The 17,749-nt window shown below is 44.4% G+C and overlaps 1 protein-coding gene across 2 annotated transcripts in view; it reads left to right on the plus strand.

The window, feature by feature from the left end:
* Nucleotides 1-17,749, plus strand: part of F13a1 (coagulation factor XIII A chain) — a 217,020-nt gene that overhangs the window by 166,692 nt on the left and 32,579 nt on the right. For both annotated transcript variants that reach the window (XM_008831654.2, XM_017797775.1), the window contains 2 exons: nucleotides 6,119-6,272; nucleotides 13,286-13,573. In XM_008831654.2, the coding sequence (XP_008829876.1) occupies nucleotides 6,119-6,272; nucleotides 13,286-13,573 (442 nt within the window). The remainder of the gene's footprint in view (nucleotides 1-6,118; nucleotides 6,273-13,285; nucleotides 13,574-17,749) is intronic.

Here is a 17,749-nt window from a genome sequence, read left to right on the forward strand (position 1 = left end):
CAGAACTGAGATGACATTTTCAGTAACAAGCTCTGTGGGGCCACAGAGACCCCCATACCATTGCTCTAGGAGCTCCTCCTTCTCCATTTCTGTGCCATCAACTTTGTACCCACCTGGACACATGTTTCTGGAGGCAGTTCTCATTTCAGATCTGTCCATCTGCTTCCCCTTAATAGTTTGTTTTTTAAGCATCTCCATTCAGATAAAAAAAAATTCATCCATTCATTCAAATAATACATAACATTTGAAAATTATTTTGGCTGTTCTTCTTAGCCTTCTTCAAGTATCTTGCCAGAAAGACTTTCAAGGTTTCTAGACTCCAACATTTCCTGTTATTCCCTGTGCCACTGTCTGTGAGCTCTATGGGGTAGTCTCCCAATTCACCTCACCATTGCCTCTCAGCCTTCTTCTGTCTATTCTCCATGAATCAGCCTGAATCACCCTTTCAGCTGTCAATTAAAACATGTCTAGCCCCATCCCAAATCTCCCAATGGATTCCTATTACTCTTATGCTGAAACTGGATATGAATCTTTATGAATTCTGTGTGGTCTGGCTTGCCTCCCACCCATCCCTTACTAATTCTCCTGCAACCCTGTTGGCACTCTTGTTCTTCTGGAAACAACTGCATATGTTTTTGTGTCTGAGTCTTTCCATATACTATGGGTTTGGCTAGGAAAGTGGCTGTGCCCCATTATCCTCTCTTCCTTTAATGGAAAAATCATTTGCATGTGCTGGTCCCTCGCTGCTTCGGGACCTGCTGCCTCCTCTTCAGTGAGGTCTTTACTCCCTCCACCCTTTCGTAAAACATCTAGAATAGAAGCTCCATGAAGGTAAGATCTGCTGCATTCTCATTCATCCATTCATTCATTTGTTCCTGATAATGAGTGAATGGATGGACGAAAGGATGAAGCAAACAAGAGCTGGTGCAGAGCAAGCTGCTAAAAACAGCATCTTGGAGATGAGGTCTCAGCCGCATCTCATGCTATGAGTTCTGGTGAGGGATGAGACACAAGTGTGACCCTGCAGAGAGGTCCAACAGGGCTCCTTAACCTTCCTCATGTACCTTCATGAAGGTAAGATCTGCTGCATTCTCATTCATCCATTGATTCATTTGTTCCCGATAATGAGTGAATGGATGGACGAAAGGATGAAGCAAACAAGAGTTGGTGCAGAGCAAGCTGCTAAAAACAGCATCTTGGAGATGAGGTCTCAGCTGCATCTCATGCTATGAGTTCTGGTGAGGGATGAGACACAAGTGTGACCCTGCAGAGAGGTCCAACAGGGCTCCTTAACCTTCCTCATGTACCTACATACCCACATGCACCCACAGGCTAGAAAGGGCAATGATATGGTAAAGTGTTCGATGATCGTACCTGGAGGGCCCTAGCCCAGCAAGAGCCAGTGGCCTCAGACAGTCTGGATGAAGAAGTATTTTTCTCTGTGGTCTGCAACAATGTTGTTTCCACAGATAAATGGAACAAACCAAAGAGACATTGTCCTTTGGTCTTGACCACAAAAAGGCATCTTGGTCCCTAGTAGTAAAGAACATAGACACTGTGCGTTGTGGACAAGTGCTCAGTGTATATACTCAGCAGGGACCAGGAAGTTTAAAGTCTCTCTAGCCCTCTGAGGACCCAATCCACCTTCCTTCCCTGTGCCCTTAGAGCCTTAGAAACAAAATGCCCTCCACAAGAAGCATGTGAAGACAGCACCAGCTGTCTTGATAGGATGCCTGGTTTCATGGGACCACAGTCCCTCTGAATATACAAGTAAAACTAGGTAGCCACTAAAGTTCCTTTTTATTTGGAAAAAAAGAAGGAAAAGAGATTAGCCACAAACAGTGCTCTTACACACCAATTATAGTGGTGCATACCTATAAAGCCAACACTGAGGAGGTTGAAGCCAAACATGGGCTACATAAGTGAGTTCCAAACAAGGCTGACAGATACAGTAAGATCCTGTATCAAAAACAAACAGGGGCCAGCAAGATGTCTCAGAGAGTAAAGGTGCGGGCTGCAAAGTCTGACTACCTGAGTTGGACCCCTGGAACCCACATGGTGGAAGGAAAGAACTGACTGCCACAAGTTGTCTTCTGATTCCGTACATGCTCACACACATACATAATAAATAGATAAAAAATAAATAAATAAATAAATGTTAAAACCATCACCAAAACATATAGAGCCTCCACAAGCAACATTGATCTATCTACCAACCCTTCAAAGAAGGTGTTATTTACCTTGAATTCAGAAGTGGCACAGCCTAAGTCCATTATTCATTGCAGTATATCCTGTGAATAACTACCATTCCATCCCAGTCAGTCTCGGGTGGAACCTATTGCCAGTGTTTTCTTGAGTACCTGGGTTGTTCATCCTTAAACATGGATGGAGAACGACCACATTGGAAGTTAAACTGAAAAAACTTGCTGATGCCACTTTCCTCCCACCCACCCCCACTGCACATATAGAAACGTCCTCTCACCCACATTCTTCCTATCCTCTTGCCACAAGAGACAGTGTTGTTGGGCTAGCCTGAAGATTTAGCTCCATCGGTTTCTTAAGCCATGTTCGAGAAGAAGTCGGTACTTAGGCTTCCTGAGAAAGTGAAGTGCTACAAGAGCTGTGACTGGGGGGCTGTTTATCATCACTGTCCCAGGAACTTGTGAGTGGAGGGGGGAAACTGCTGTGCTTGTGTTGGCTCCCCCAGACAGAATGCTGGAATTCTCAGGAAGCTCATCTAAACTTTCCATAAATATTTTTCCCAAAATGACAAACATTTCTTGGGTAGTTGTTCTGTCCTCTCCTGCCCTGCTTTCTGACTTTATATTTCAGTCTGGTACAGTACGTATGGTGGCTCTCATGTAGGAGAGGAAGTATGCAATAAAGTTCAAGGGGTTGGGGCCAAGAGCTAGCCCAGAACAAGGAGCATGGGCCATAGGCTAGCCCAATGCAAATGTCAAAAAGACATTCTGTGGACAAGAATAAAGTTAAGATCAAGGGGTAGTAGGCAGTGGGTCAGCCCAAGGTCAAGAGGATGAGCCAAGAGTTGGCACAGGGCTTGCACCTCTCCACTACTAAGATCAAGGGGTAGTAGGCAGTGGGTCAGCCCAAGGTAAAGGTCAAGAGGATGAGCCAAGAGTTGGCACAGGGCTTGCACCTCTCCACTAGCTCTCACACACAACCATGAAACTTCACTTGCCCCTGGTAAGTGCTGGTGCTGTCATCTGTAACAAATGGTTAGTAATACAGCCCTCGGGAGATTGATGTTCAGGGCTTACATTATGATTTGCAAAATGTCTTGAAACACCATGGTATTCACTGTTTAAACATCCTCCCCAACAGAGATCAGAGTTCATGTAAATTCAGAACATTTTGTGAGGAAGTGTAGACAGTTGCTCTCTTTAATCTTAAATTTAAAAATTAGAAAAACATCTTCATTTTCCCCCATTATCTCATAATTCCAGTTTTACTCAGTTATGAACTTTTGAAGTCATGTTCACACAGATCTTATCTCACTCTGGTGTAAAAGTTTCTTATGAGAGTAGCAAACAAGTATGACAAATTTTCATGTTACAGAAGCCAGGTCAGAAGCTCAGAGAGGTTAACATGACTTCCTGGGGGCACACACCAGCATCAGAGCCTAGGTTTCCTGTAACTGATCCAGTAGCGCTTTCAAGGCCTTCTTCAGAGGCATTGAGCCTGCCCATCTTTTCCCTCCTCCCTCTGTTCTTCAGTCACAGACTCCTATACAACAAGCACATTCAACCCGTTACTGTCTAGCCACCTCCACATGCCCTATGCACCCACAAAACAATCTTGGAGTTTTCCTCTCAGTGCTTATGGTTACAGAGATTTTCTCAGGCTTGGGTATTCATTAGAATCAAGACCTCTTTAATAGATTAGAGCCCCACCCAAGGCCTCCTTAATCATATATCTACTTGTTTTTAAGTTCCCCAGGTGATTCTGACTCCCAGAATCTCCCTTACCACTGTGTCAACTCTATAATGGAGGGACCGGATCTATTTTCCTCATCATCAGGGCTCTGGCACTTTGGACAGTATCTGAGAATGCTATTAAATAATACATCATTGTCGATAACATTTACTGAGTGTTACCTCTCTGCCAGGCACTGTGGTAAGAAGTTCACATGCTTTTACTTCAGTTAATTCTGCCAGTCATCCTGCACGGAAGGCGCTATGATTTCTCCCACTTAAAAGAAGAGGATCTAAGGCTGGGAAAGGACTGGGAAAACAAAGTAATGATGTCAGTGACCACTACCCTTACTGCTCTGTTTCCTAGTCAATCTCCTGATGGTAAATAGAACTCCAAAACCAGGGAGTATGCACACCCCAATGGGGAGCCAGAAGAAACCACTTTCAGGCAGGTTTGGCACTGTCTCTAGAAAGTAGAACGGGGCAGCAGAGTCATGGAAGCTCATGGTGTTCAGCCAACCTCATCCCAAAACAGTTACCAAGTCCCACAAATAGTATAGTTTAGTTGCTGAATCACCACTGTCTGAATTCCTCCTGAATGGTCTAATACATGGTGTTCAGCCAACCTCGTCCCAAAACAGTTACCAAGTCCCACAAGTAGCATAGTTTAGTTGCTGAATCACCACTGTCTGAATTCCTCCTGAATGGTCTAATCATGTTTTTTTCAATTAAAATAACTTTGGCTAAAAGTAACACAATTAATATGGCTGAAAGAGCAAGATTTCTGTCACCTGAGAAATCCTGGAGCTGGTAGACCAAGGTTGGTTCCTTTGACTGGCTCGTCAAGTCTGCCAAGCTTCTCTTTCCTCTCTGCTAGTTTCTCACTGTTGACCATACTTTTCTTTGTTGTCCCAGGGTGGACAGCAGCTCTGAGCAGTAATTCACTTCCTGTGAAGACATCAGCGGGCAGGAAGGGAAGAGCAAAGTCTCCTAGGTCCCTCTCTCCATTTGTAGAGGAGAGACTCTTCCCAGGAAGTCACATGGTCAAATTCCTTTTCTCCTACAAATAGGTCACACAGCCTTGGCTAGCTTAGCCCAGGTCTAGGAAAGCAAGAAATGAGCATGATGCTTCCAACTCTCCCAAAAGAGATTGAATTTTCGAGGAACAAAACATAAAGAAAGGAATGGTCACTGCTTAGACAACTAGTAGAACCTGCCTCAGCTGTTCCCCCTTTACTCACGATGTAGCCCTCCTTCAGAATTTTACATTTTTAAAATTATTATTGGGGGACACACACATGCCGTGGCATGTGTATGACACTCGGAGGACTATTTTGTGGAATTGGCTCTATTCTTCCACCTTCACGTGGGTTCTGGGAATCAAACTCAGGTGGTCAGGCTTGAGTAGCAAGCACGTTCACTGGCTGATCTATCTCTCTGGCCCCAGAATATTTTTAAAAGAACTGGTCCGTTGACATCAATGCTGTTGAAGAAAGGGATACATCAGTTCCAGGATCTAGATGTCTACATCACAGAAAGGAAGGATTTGGAGACAAGAAATTTTTCTTTGCTTTTTTCTGATTGAGACATGTTTATACATTTCTGTGGGGTTCATGATGACAATCAGATACATGTATGCAATGTCTGATAAGAAGGATAATCATCCGATTTCTTCAGTCATTTTTATATGTTGAGAATTTTATGGTCTTTTAGGCATTTTGATGTATATCATAGATTGTACTAACCAATAATTACAGTCTGTGCTATACAAAAGTCAGAAGGTATCGCTCCACTCTGGCTGGATTCTAGTGCCCCTGACTGAACTTTTTCCATGCCCTTCCCCTCACTTCCTTGTCTCTGGTAATCGCCATTCCACTCTGTTCTTCAGGATCAACATTTTTAGTTTCCACAAATTAGTGAGTGCGGGTGGTATTTATCTTTCTATATCTAGCTTATTTCCCTTAACACAATGCCCTCCAGCTGCACCCACACCCATACTGCCACAAATAACAGGATTTCATGCTTTAATGTCTGAATAATATTCCACTGTATGTGTATACCACATTTTCTTTATTCATTCACCCACTGATGAGCATCCACAATGATTACATTTTAGCACTTGTAAATATTGCTATTAGCAATACAGACTTTCGACAATGGCTAATGCTGTCCTCTTCCATTTCCAGGTCAACAGCGATCTTATTTACATTACAGCTAAGAAAGATGGCACTCATGTAGTAGAATCTGTGGATACCACCCACATTGGAAAACTGATTGTGACCAAGCAAATTGGAGGAGATGGCATGGAGGATATCACTGATACTTACAAGTTCCAAGAAGGTAAGTCACCACAACCAAGTGAACATTTTCCCAATTCCATGAAGTATTTTTGCACTGTCAAGCTGAAATATGTTCCAGTGAACACCCTGGCCTTTGCAGCAACTGGTAGTCAAGGCAGAAGCATAAACTCACCAGCAACAGACACCCACAGATTTTCATTATTTTGTTTGCTTGCTTGCTTTGAACAGAATTCCCCTTCACATGGCTTATGAAGTGATTTTGTTTAAAATTCTATTTTAACAGAATACAGAACATACTCTTGCTCAAAAAAATTTAATGTAAAGTAGCTCTGTTAGAAGTCACTCTATGAGCCACATCAATGTAGTTCAACAAGAAATATTTAAGTCATTACTTCCCATTTGTTGAGTACTTTACAAATATAAAAATTAGGTTTATTTATTTTATTTCGTGGCTATGAATGTTTTGCTTACATGAATGTATATGTACCATGTAAGTGTCTAGTGCCCACAGAGGCCAAATGAGGGTATTGGATCCCCTGGAACTAGAGTTACAGGTGACTTTGAGCTACCACGTGGGTGCTCAGAATAAAACCAAGGTCTTCTGCAAAAGCAGCCAGTGCTCTTCACCACTGAGCAATCTCTTCGGCCCGTTATAAATTATTTTTAACACATTGTCCACTTGTGTTGTCATGGAAACCCTGTGGTATATAGAATAGATAAATGAATAATCTCACTAATTCAGACCCATTAGGTTGAAGGCCAGTTTCAATCATGAAATGATGTTATGATGGGATTTTGTTAACTTTTATTGTATGGTATGCTTCAAATGGTGCTAATGATACTGAGTGTCTCTGTGATCCTAAGAGCCAAGAGGACACAGTTTCTGTCCCCAGACCAGAGATAGACTCATTATACAGAGAAGGCTATGGGAAAAGAGAAACACTGGGTCCCATCAGGAGAGTCAGAAGGAGTGAAGCTCTGCGTGAGACCTTGTGTAAAGAGAGCTGCACAGAGGGTTCTAGGCAGTGGAACGGTAGACAAAGGAGGGAAGTGTGAAGCATATCTGGATGTTTAGGGTCCTGCAGGACCTGACGTCATCCCATCAGGCTTAGAGTGCTTATTTCCTAGAGTGGAAGCTGCCCAGGGTCAGTACCAGCCAGGGGAGGATGCAGGCTGTCTCGAGAGCAGAAAGGCAGAATATACTTTGTAAATGGCTCATATCCAGAGATTCTTAAGGGTGGCATTTATTTTAGTGAATGGATAAAAATTATGACTAATTAGCATACACTAAATATTCATTGGTATTCCTGAAGTGCTAACGTGTACAGGGTTTATTTTAACTGTTTTATACAGCCTCTTTGCTCTTATTTACAAAAGAAATTTACACTATAAAGAAAGAGCCTGCTGAACTGAGAAAAGTGTACAGTGTTGAAGTTCAGGAGTTTCATCATCTGAACTAGTGAATTTTTACTGTTTTTCTGAAATGGTTCAGTCTCTTCATTTGGCTGTCATCCACTGCACAACATAGATACACAAAAAGACTTTCCCCCCTTTTTGTTTTTTCTGTAGAAGGAAAGTTAAAAACAACATAAGCACAATAAAACCAAACAAGCAAGAAATGCCTTCTCCTGACAGAGTTACAAACAAAAAGATTTGGAAATGGAAAAGGGAAACACCTTGGAAAATGTGGAAGGAATGCTGTGACCACCACAGGCGCTCAATGGCCTGCTCTTAACTGTGCCACATCCCCTCCTAGAACTGAGGACACGCACAGCCCTGCCTTCTGTTTCCCTGTGACAGAAAGCAGAATCCAGATGTTACTGTGCTGTGGGGGAGTTGCTTTGACACAGGGTGGCCAGATGCGCCAGGCACAGAGGATGCCCAACCAGAGAAGTCCCTGTAATATTCACAGTATTCAGGTCATAGACCTGAGGCTGGACTTACACATCACTCTCTGAGTAGTTGATGGAGCAACTCATTTGGTCCCATTCTATGGATTGTTTGATCCCAAAATGGCGTGATGTAATGTATCCACTTGTTCAGCACATTGAACCCTGGGTCAGGGCTGAGGCTGAGGCTCAGTGGTAGAGCCTAGCCTGTGCAGGGAGGGCCTTGGTTCAATTCCCAGCACTGCCAAAACCCGAAGTCCGATGGGTAAATAGGAATTTGCAGATGATGCTGGGGAAAGAATTCTTTAGGAAAAGGTACACGGCAGAATTGCAATGTGAGGTCCCTTTTTTTGTCTACTAATCAGACAGTAGACAGTGCTGTGAGCTTCTAGGCAGCTGTGAGCAACCATGGCACCAGATGCTTGAAAAACTACAGGAAAAAATAGCAGAAAAACTACAGAAAAGAGATAAAAGCATGCAACAGAACACAGCTACCATTGACTGTCAGCCTCAGAAGTGACTGTGAAAACCAACTAGGAGCAGGGCAGGGTTAGATGCCGAGAGAGGAAGACATGCACCAGTCTTGAAAGACCTAGGGAGATTTGCTTCTGGTATGTTCCTTTTCTGTTCATTCCTGGCTGACTGTGCCTTGAACTCCGCTACCAGAACATCCTTGATACTGTTCTCAAGTCTGCTTCCTTGACCTGCAATACATGTTTTCTGGTACCATCTTGCTTGAACTTCCTACCTGCCTGATGTTGTTCACCTCTCTTTCTTGTTTCTGTAATAGAACTTCTCACAGTCATCTCCACCTAACCCCCTTTATTCTTTTCTGTCTCCTTCTGCAACACTGGGCTTACCATCTCCACTTCTTTCTGAATGCCACTTGATTCTCATCTGCCCTCTGTGAGCTCCATCCCTACCTCTCTGTTCTCCCTGGATCACTTCTATTGACCCTCATCTATGTAGTGATCACTCCAGGGTCTGTCTCTCAGCCTGGACCTTCCTTACCTGAGTGTGCCATAGAAACCTGAAGCCAAATCTTTCCAAATACTACTATCTTTCCCTCCCCTCCCCTGCCCTGTGCATTCATCCTACACTCTACCCTACTGAAGACAACCTCTACACACCGAATTTAGCCACTTGAGAATTGGTCAGGTGGCACGTCTCCTCTGAAACAGCCTCAGGTGCACCCTCCTCTCTGGTTCCATAGTTGTGCTCTGAGAATTCAGTAGAATCCTGTGTATGAAACCCTTAATACAGAGCTTGACACATGATAAGGGACCAGTAAAAGTTCATTTTCCCTTCTGCCAGTAAGCTGTTGCTGTCACAGTATTCTAAGTTGTTTTGGCTATGGTTGATTTTGCCTGGAAAAATATCAGTCTAGCTTTCCCATGCCACCTCCCCTCTCCTCAGTGTAAGCTTGCCTCTCTGCCAAAGTGGTACTCCCTGGCATGGAAACATGAGCCTGTCATAACACTGCAAACAGCCTATTATCTTGCCATTCCCCCAGAGCTTCCAGTCAGAACCACAGGGTCATACTGGCTGGTTTTATGATCACCTTGCTATACCTCCTGACCATGCCTACAACTGCCACACGCAGCAGTCAGATGAGTTGCTGATGCTTCCTCCAGCAAGCCAAGTTCTTGCATGCCTCCCCGTCTTTGCTCACTGTGTAGAAAGGAAGCCCTCCAAGAAGGCTCCTGTACTACCTAGGCAAGCTAAGGGTCTCTCCCACATGTCCCCAGGCCCATAGGCCAACATCTGTCTCAGGGTTTGTGATACCCAATTCCATGATGGCTTTTCACTTCTCCTTTCTGTACCCATGAGTGACTGACTATTTCTCAGTAGTGCCTAGCACAATGTCTCGGGGACAAAGGGATTTCCAGAGTTGTGACACGACCAAATGGGTGGGCACAGAGATGTTGCTAGCAGGTGGGCTAACCTGGACTGGTTGGTAGTTGTTACAGAGATGAAAGTTCTGCCTCATGCTGAAAGCAGAATGTGTCTGCCTGCTTCCCTCTTCCAGAACCTCTGTGGCAGCCACACTCCAAATCTTAGAGATATAGAGCTGGACAAGACAGATGACTGCTCGACCCTCCTAGAGCCTATGTCCCAGCAGAGAAGCTAACATCACACAGGAAGAGTTTTGAGATGGAGGAAAAAGAAAGAAAACCAGATATATGTTAGTGAGAGATGGGAAGGCTGGAGTCTGGGGATAGATTATACAAAAGAAAGAGGAATTCTGGGGAGGTCATGTAGGGACTAAGACCAGGACAGTGAGAAGATGCTTCATCCCACTAAGACAGTGAAAAGATGCTTCATCCCACTAAGAAGGCTACTTACATCCTAGTTCACAGGAAAGTGTTTTCTTACCTTCTGAAAAACACAGAGATGTCTCAGAACACACAATCTGGCTTTAGAGAATCTCTTGTTGCTACCCTACCTCGTTTAAGATACTGGAACACGTCATGACTGCTGAAAAGCAGGAAGTTCTCTGTTAGGCTCCAGGAAGCCTTGCAGTTCTCTCCCATCTGGGACTGCACTGCCTATAACAGCCCCCACCAGTCTGTGCCTGGCACTGCCCTGCTCCTGGGGGCAGGTGCTTCCCAGAAGGAGGCTGAAGGTTGTACGAACCAGGGTAGGTGCTCAAGTTGCTCAGAGCTCCACACGAGCCTCTCTCTGCCCTTCCTCTCCCCTGGGCCAGCTCAGCTCCTTTCTCCCAAGGCAGCCCCTCCCTCTTGTCCTGCTCCTGCTGCTCCAATGAGCTTCCTGCATTTTGCCTAAATGTCCATCTGGCCCCTATCCAAAGTGGTAGTTGTTAATGCCTTCTTTCTCGTGGCCCTGTTTGGCAGATTACCTCTTTTCTGCACTCTCACAGCTGTGCTCTCTCTCCTTCCCATCCCAATCTTCTGCCTGTTGCTCTGTAAACATGTGTCCAAGCCAATTCTGGTCCTAGACCAATTGTTTCTAGCACATCCTTGCAGTCTTAACAGAGAAGGTGTTAAGCCCACCTGCAAATGTGCGTGCGTGTGCACACGCAGACACACACACACACACACACACACACACACACATACACACACGCAGTATGTTTATATGCAACACCTGCTGGCATTTTCTCTGCCCTTCCAACTATCTTCCATTCACAATTCACCTATTCCCTATGGTCAGCCTCACAGCCCTGTGACGTATGTGCCCATATTTCACAAATGAGGAATCTGATATTCTTAGTGCCTAGCTTGTAGAGTCGGTATGAAGCTCAGCGGGGCCACTGCACACCAAGCTTGCATCCCAAAGCCTGCCACATAATTAGCACTTAGTGATAGTCAATGGGATCAGTTGGTTGCCTCACCATCATCAAAGCCAATTGTTAATTATGTACCTAATTAATTTTTGGTAAAGTAGAAGACAGTATCTTAAAATTAATGTAATAAGAAAAACCAACCTTCTTAAAGTGTTTTTTTTCCACCAGCCATTTTCATAACTAGTTTTTGATTAATTATTTTTGATTTTATGTGTATGAGTGTTTGGCCTGCATGTATATAAATGCACCGCATGTGTGCAATGCCCATGGAGGCCACAAGTGGATGTTGGATCCCTTGGAATTGGAATTATGGACAGTTGTTAGCCACCATGTAGGCAGAACGGAACCTGGGTCCTCTGCAAGAGCAATCAGTGCTCTTAGCCACTGAGCCATCTCTTATCTCAAAACTAGTTTTCATAAGCCAGGGAATCTGCCTTCATCTTTTCATCTCTGTCCTCCACCATGAATGAAGCTATATAAAAAGACGCTTAGGATAGAAAACAGAATGGCCACCCACCTTCTGCACTTCCACCAGCAAGCCTATCCCCAAATCCAAATGCTTTATCCAAATTCTTCAAACTGCCAGTGCAGTTAGCCGGGGTCTGAGCAAAAGCCATCCAAGGCCTTACTTCTTAGATCGCTCTTTCCTGCTTCCTCACCTGCTCATGCTATTATTTCTCTCTCTCTCTCTCTCTCTCTCTCTCTCTCTCTCTCTCTCTCTCTCTCTTTCAGTTCTGGGGATGGAATTCAAGACCTTGTTCATGTTAGATAAGTGTTCTACCACTTAGCTGCATCTCCATCCTCTTTTTGAGGCAAGGTCTCACTACCCAGGCTAACCTTGAACTCACCATCCTCCTGCCTCAGCCTCTCAGTCTCTGAGACCACAGATGCATACCACCACGCTTGGCTCTTCCTCCTCCTACTTCTTGTTTTCCTCTACCTTTTCTTCCTCCTTCTCCTCTTCCTCCCCCAAGAAACCCCTATCTCTTTGTCACCCTCCCTCTTCTCTACCACAGCCCCTTCAGAAATTCTCTACAAGACACTTTGCTCAAAGAGCACTTACACCTCAGACTATGTTAGAACAGAGAGACATTCCAATAAATGCCCCTCTGACACCAGTCAGAGGCAACTGGGAGATCCTGTGGTAACAGAAGCTGTAAGGCCTCCCCTTCAGCACCTCTGTTAGACTCAGGAAGACTCAGGACCTTCAGCAAGTTCTAAATAACTCAAGGCTCCTCCAGAGCTCTGACCCAGGAGGCATTGGACAGGGAAGCTTAACAGTATGCCAGAGTCTAGTGTTGTGGGGCAGTATACCATTTGGAGCTGGTGCCTACTGCAGGAGGTAGAGAAGGGCATGGAAGGAATCCAGGGTCAGCACAGAAAGTAGAAAGTGGAAGAGATTGACTCAAAGGGGGAATGAGAAGAACCTGAGGTAAGGAACTCCACTGGTCATAGGAAATAGCTGTGGCAGGAGGCAGATGGCAAGTATATACTATCTCCAGAATCTTTGCTCAGAGAACCCCAAATCTTACCTTCCTGACTGGGACATGATGAGGGAAGCAAATTGGCACCCCGGGTTAAGAAAGCTATTAGTGTTTGCATTTGTACCTCCTGAATGCTGAAATAACGGCTAGAAAATGTGTTCCTTGGAGCAAGCCCCTTAGAAACCCTCATACAGACAGAACTTTAGCCCAGTCACCAGTTGGTCTGTCAGTCTGGATGGGCTACTTCCTATCTGGGAATGTGGCTTTGCAGAATTCATCACAATGATAGTAATTCAACCTGCAGCAGCCTTCAGCAACAGTGTTTTTGAGGTCCGTGTCTCCTTCCCTGTCATTACCTGTATATCTCTCTTAGGTCAAGAGGAAGAAAGACTGGCCCTCGAAACAGCTCTGATGTACGGAGCCAAAAAGGCTGTCAACACAGAAGGTGTTGTCAAATCCAGGTCTGACGTAGACATGAACTTTGAAGTGGAAAATGCTGTGCTGGGAAAAGACTTCAAGGTCACCATCACTTTCCAGAACAACAGCTCCAATCGTTACACCATCTCAGCCTATCTTTCAGGCAACATCACCTTCTACACTGGGGTCTCCAAGACAGAATTCAAGAATGAGGCATTTGAAGTAACGCTGGAGCCCTTGTCCTGTAAGTTACTAGATACATGGGTCTCTCTAGGACTTGCTTCTCTGTCACAGGGACAACAGCTAATCCTAGCTGTCTGTCAGTTCAGGTTCTTGCCAGAGTTCAGTAGTGGGAACCACCTGGGGTGAATTGACCTGTTCTAGAAAATCCTCAGTCCTTCCATCTTTATGTCTCATGCATAGAAGTAAACACAGAATCCTCAAAGCCTAGAGCCCTTAAGTCATGAGAATTAAATGGAAACTCACTCCTTGTTACACGGTGTGGTCTGTGGACCTGCAGCATCAGCCTACCAGAGTCTCAGGCCCCACCCAGACCTCCTAACTCAGAATGTGCATTTGAGATCTGACCTTGCCACATGGGCTGTTTTTCTTTTGTTGTTTTCCCATGCTGGGAATGGAACCAAGGTTATGGAGGATACTGAGCAAGCACTTTCCCTCTGACCTCCATCTGCAGTCCTGAAGTGTACTGAGCAAGCACTCTCCCACAGGACTCCATCTACAGTCCTGAAGTGTACTAAGCAAGCACTCTCCCACAGGACTCCATCTACAGTCCTGAAGTGTACTAAGCAAGCACTCTCCCACTGGACTCCATCTACAGTCCCAGGCTATTTATTTTTCATTTATTTCCTTCCTTCCTTCCTTCCTTCCTTCCTTCCTTCCTTCCTTCCTTCCTTCCTTCCTTCCTCTTTCATGTGTGTGTTTTTATGGTGTGTGTGTGCTTGTATGCATGTTCACATGTGCATGAGTGTACATGCATGTGTGCAGTGCATTTATATATGCATGTGTGCATGTTCACATGTGTATGCATGTGAACACATGCATGAGTGCACATGCACATGTGTGCATGTATTCATGTTCACCTGTGTGTGAGTGCACATATGTGGTGTGTGTATGAATGCGTGTTCACATGTGTGTGAATGTATGCATGTGCATGGTGTGGTATGTGTCTGCATATTCACATATGTGAGCACACATGCACATGTGGTGTGTGAATGTATGCATGCTCATGTGTGTGAGTGTACATGTGAGGTGTGTGTGTGCATGTATGCATGTTCACATTGAGTATGTGCATGCATGTGTATGTCCATGCAGAAGCCAGAAGGTGACTTCAGGTGTCTTCCTTGACTGCTCCCACTTTATATACTGAGGTAGGGTCTCTTCCTGACCCCAGAGCTTGCCAAGTCTGCCTAGTCTAGGTAGCCCTGGGATCCCCTGTATCTGCCTCTGGAGTGCTGGAATGGCAAGCAGCCACCACACCTGCCTAACTTGTGCATGGCTGCTATAGATCTGAACTGTAGTCCTCATGCTATGTGGCAAGTGCTTTATCCACTGAGCCATCTCCCCAGCTACCCCACACACATATGCAAGCTATTTCTTCAAACTAATCAGCCTAGTGTCCAGGGAGAATTACTGAGAGAGGAAGCCTGGGACACAGAATGTGCAGTTCCACAGCCTGGAAAGGGCCATCTCTCATGGGGCTTCTTTCTAACCCTTCATTCTTTTCAGCCTCCCTTGATTACATCTTTCTGAACATTTTCCTCACTATAAGAATTCAGAATATTTTAAGCAAAGCAGGACTGATGTGCTGCAGCCTGCCCTGGAGATGGCAACATTGAGAGGTCTCGTTTTCCCTGGCATGCCACTATTGAGTGGTGACAGTATTCAGTCACAAGATGGACACAAAGAATCAACAGGGAGAGCTTCTGTAGGGAGATGTGTTCAAGAAAACTGGAAACACTTGACAGTTTAGGGCACTGGATATCTATTGATATGACACTTGGTACTGAAAAGAAAAGAAGAGAAAAAAGAAAAGAGGGAAAAGAACAGAAGTAATTTTCATAAAGCAGTGACAACAAGATCCATGACCCCCCAACACACACACACACACACACACATTGATATCCAGTGACAAGATCAATGACCCCCCAACACACACATACACACACACACATCGATATCCAGTGACAAGATCAATGACCATGACCCCCCCAACACACACACACACACACACATACACACACACATCGATACCCAGTGACAAGATCAATGACCCCCCAACACACACACACACATCGATATTCAGTGACAAGATCAATGACCCCCCAACACATACACACACACACACACACACACACACACACACATCGATATCCAGTGACAAGATCAATGATCCCCCCAACACACACACACACACACACACACACACACACACACACACCACATTGATATCCAAATCACACATTATTTTATTTTCAAGCTCCCTAGATTCTGTGGCTATCTACGCCCCTGGCAGCCTCTAAGAAGCGTTCCCAGAAAAATGGAGAACTATTCCTGAAAATTCTAATTCCAAGAAACCAGAACCGAAGGAAGCGAACATCCCTTGCTTCAGCAATATAGCTAACAGTTAAGAAATCACCATGGTATTTTCTTTGGAAACTAGAAGACGTTTTTTGTTTTTCTTTGTTTTTTTTTTTTTTTTTTTTTTTTTCCCATACTTAGCACAATGTCCTCTAATTTCCTTCATTTTGCAGCAAATGGTAAGATCTCAGTTTTCAGTTGGCTGTCATTTTCAGGACGTAATATTCTGCTTCCTTAATCATTTGTGTATTAGCTGATACCAAGTTCTGGCCTTTGTGTATCAGCTGATACCAAGTTCTGGCCATTTCGTTGGTTGTGTGAATAATGTTGACATAAGTAAATACAGACATGTTTGCAGGACGATCGTTTTATGGGGGGGGGCACACAGAAGCAGGATTACGTGGTTGGTCCTATGACAGTTCAACTTTTTAATTTCTTCAGAAACTTCCACACGTGTTCCAATAACAGCTGTGCCAATTTATTTTCTCATTCACATTTATTAAAGAATCTAGCCAGAAAAAAAAAATGTTCTCAAAATTTCTGAGTTTGTGCAGTGGGAGTGTACTTCACTGCAAGGAAATCAAGAGGCTTCCTCAGGCTTGTCTTTGAGCAGATGTGCCATTTACATGCCACAAGTGCAGCAATTTCATAATAAAATTTAAAAAACCCCATGGTTTTTTTTTTTGAAACTAGAAGACGTTTTTTTTTTTTCTTTTTTTTTTTTTTTTTTTTTTTCATCCCAAGGGGGAGGCAAGGCTTCTCACAGAAAAGAATAGTCAGTGTGAAGGACTGGAGAGGAAACAATTCTCAAGCTTGTTTGGAGCAGGCAGGCATGTTTGATTTCAGAGAATGTGGGCCAGGGAAATAGACAAATCCAGATATAAGGTGTGACTGTGTCACCTCTAAGTGTATTCCTGGGTAGACTGCTTGATTGATTTGGGCTCTGGGAGTGATACCACCCACACTACAGGATTGTCAGCACATCCCCTACAAGGCTAGGCTCTGATATGTGCTGGACACGGAACAGCGCACATCTTTATGGAGTTTCTGGTCTCTTGGAAGAACCAGGCAATATACAACCAAGCAAGTGGGTGCATAGCCCGGTTATATGTGTAACAGGAAAACGTGAAGGTTAAGGCGGGGGGGAAGTGTGCTAACCCCGTGGGTACCATGGCCACACACAAAATATAAATACTATCTAATAGGGTGACATTAAACAGACCAAACAGAGGACATCTGACCAGAAGCAACCACGGGGCCAGACATTATTTAATATGCTCAATGAGAATCAAGGGGACGGATCTCATTTGGATGGTTTGTCTGCCAAAGATTCATGCTCTAGAAGCTTTGTCATCAGTGTGCTGACAGGCAGAGAGGGTGAAGCCTTTATGAAGTGGAGTATTGTGGAAAGTAATTAGGATATGGGGGTGGAATTGCCCATGGTAGGACTCTGTACTAATCTGTGGAGTGACTCAGTTCCTAGGAGAGCAGCTTGCTGTAAAGCAAGGCCATTATGCAAACTGGGCCCCCTCTGCATAATGCTAGCTCCATATTGTTTGACTCCTCCAGCCACCAATATTATGAGACAACTAAACCTATGTTCTTTATGAATTATTCAGCCTCTGGTATTCTGTTACAGCAACAACAAAGCACTCTCAAAGAAGAGCAAAAGTGACTGTAAAAAGGGCTGAATGTGTATTGTTTCATGAATGTCAGCCCTTGTGTGAATTTTTGCCTTATTGCCAATGAGCTAATGGGATCATTACAGGGTTTTAAGCATAACCTAACAGGTTTTGATGAAATTGGGTGCATTTAGGGTGCT

The sequence above is a fragment of the Nannospalax galili genome, unplaced genomic scaffold (assembly GCF_000622305.1).
Source record: "Nannospalax galili isolate Female #2095 unplaced genomic scaffold, S.galili_v1.0 scaffold72, whole genome shotgun sequence".
Taxonomy (NCBI): domain Eukaryota; kingdom Metazoa; phylum Chordata; class Mammalia; order Rodentia; family Spalacidae; genus Nannospalax; species Nannospalax galili.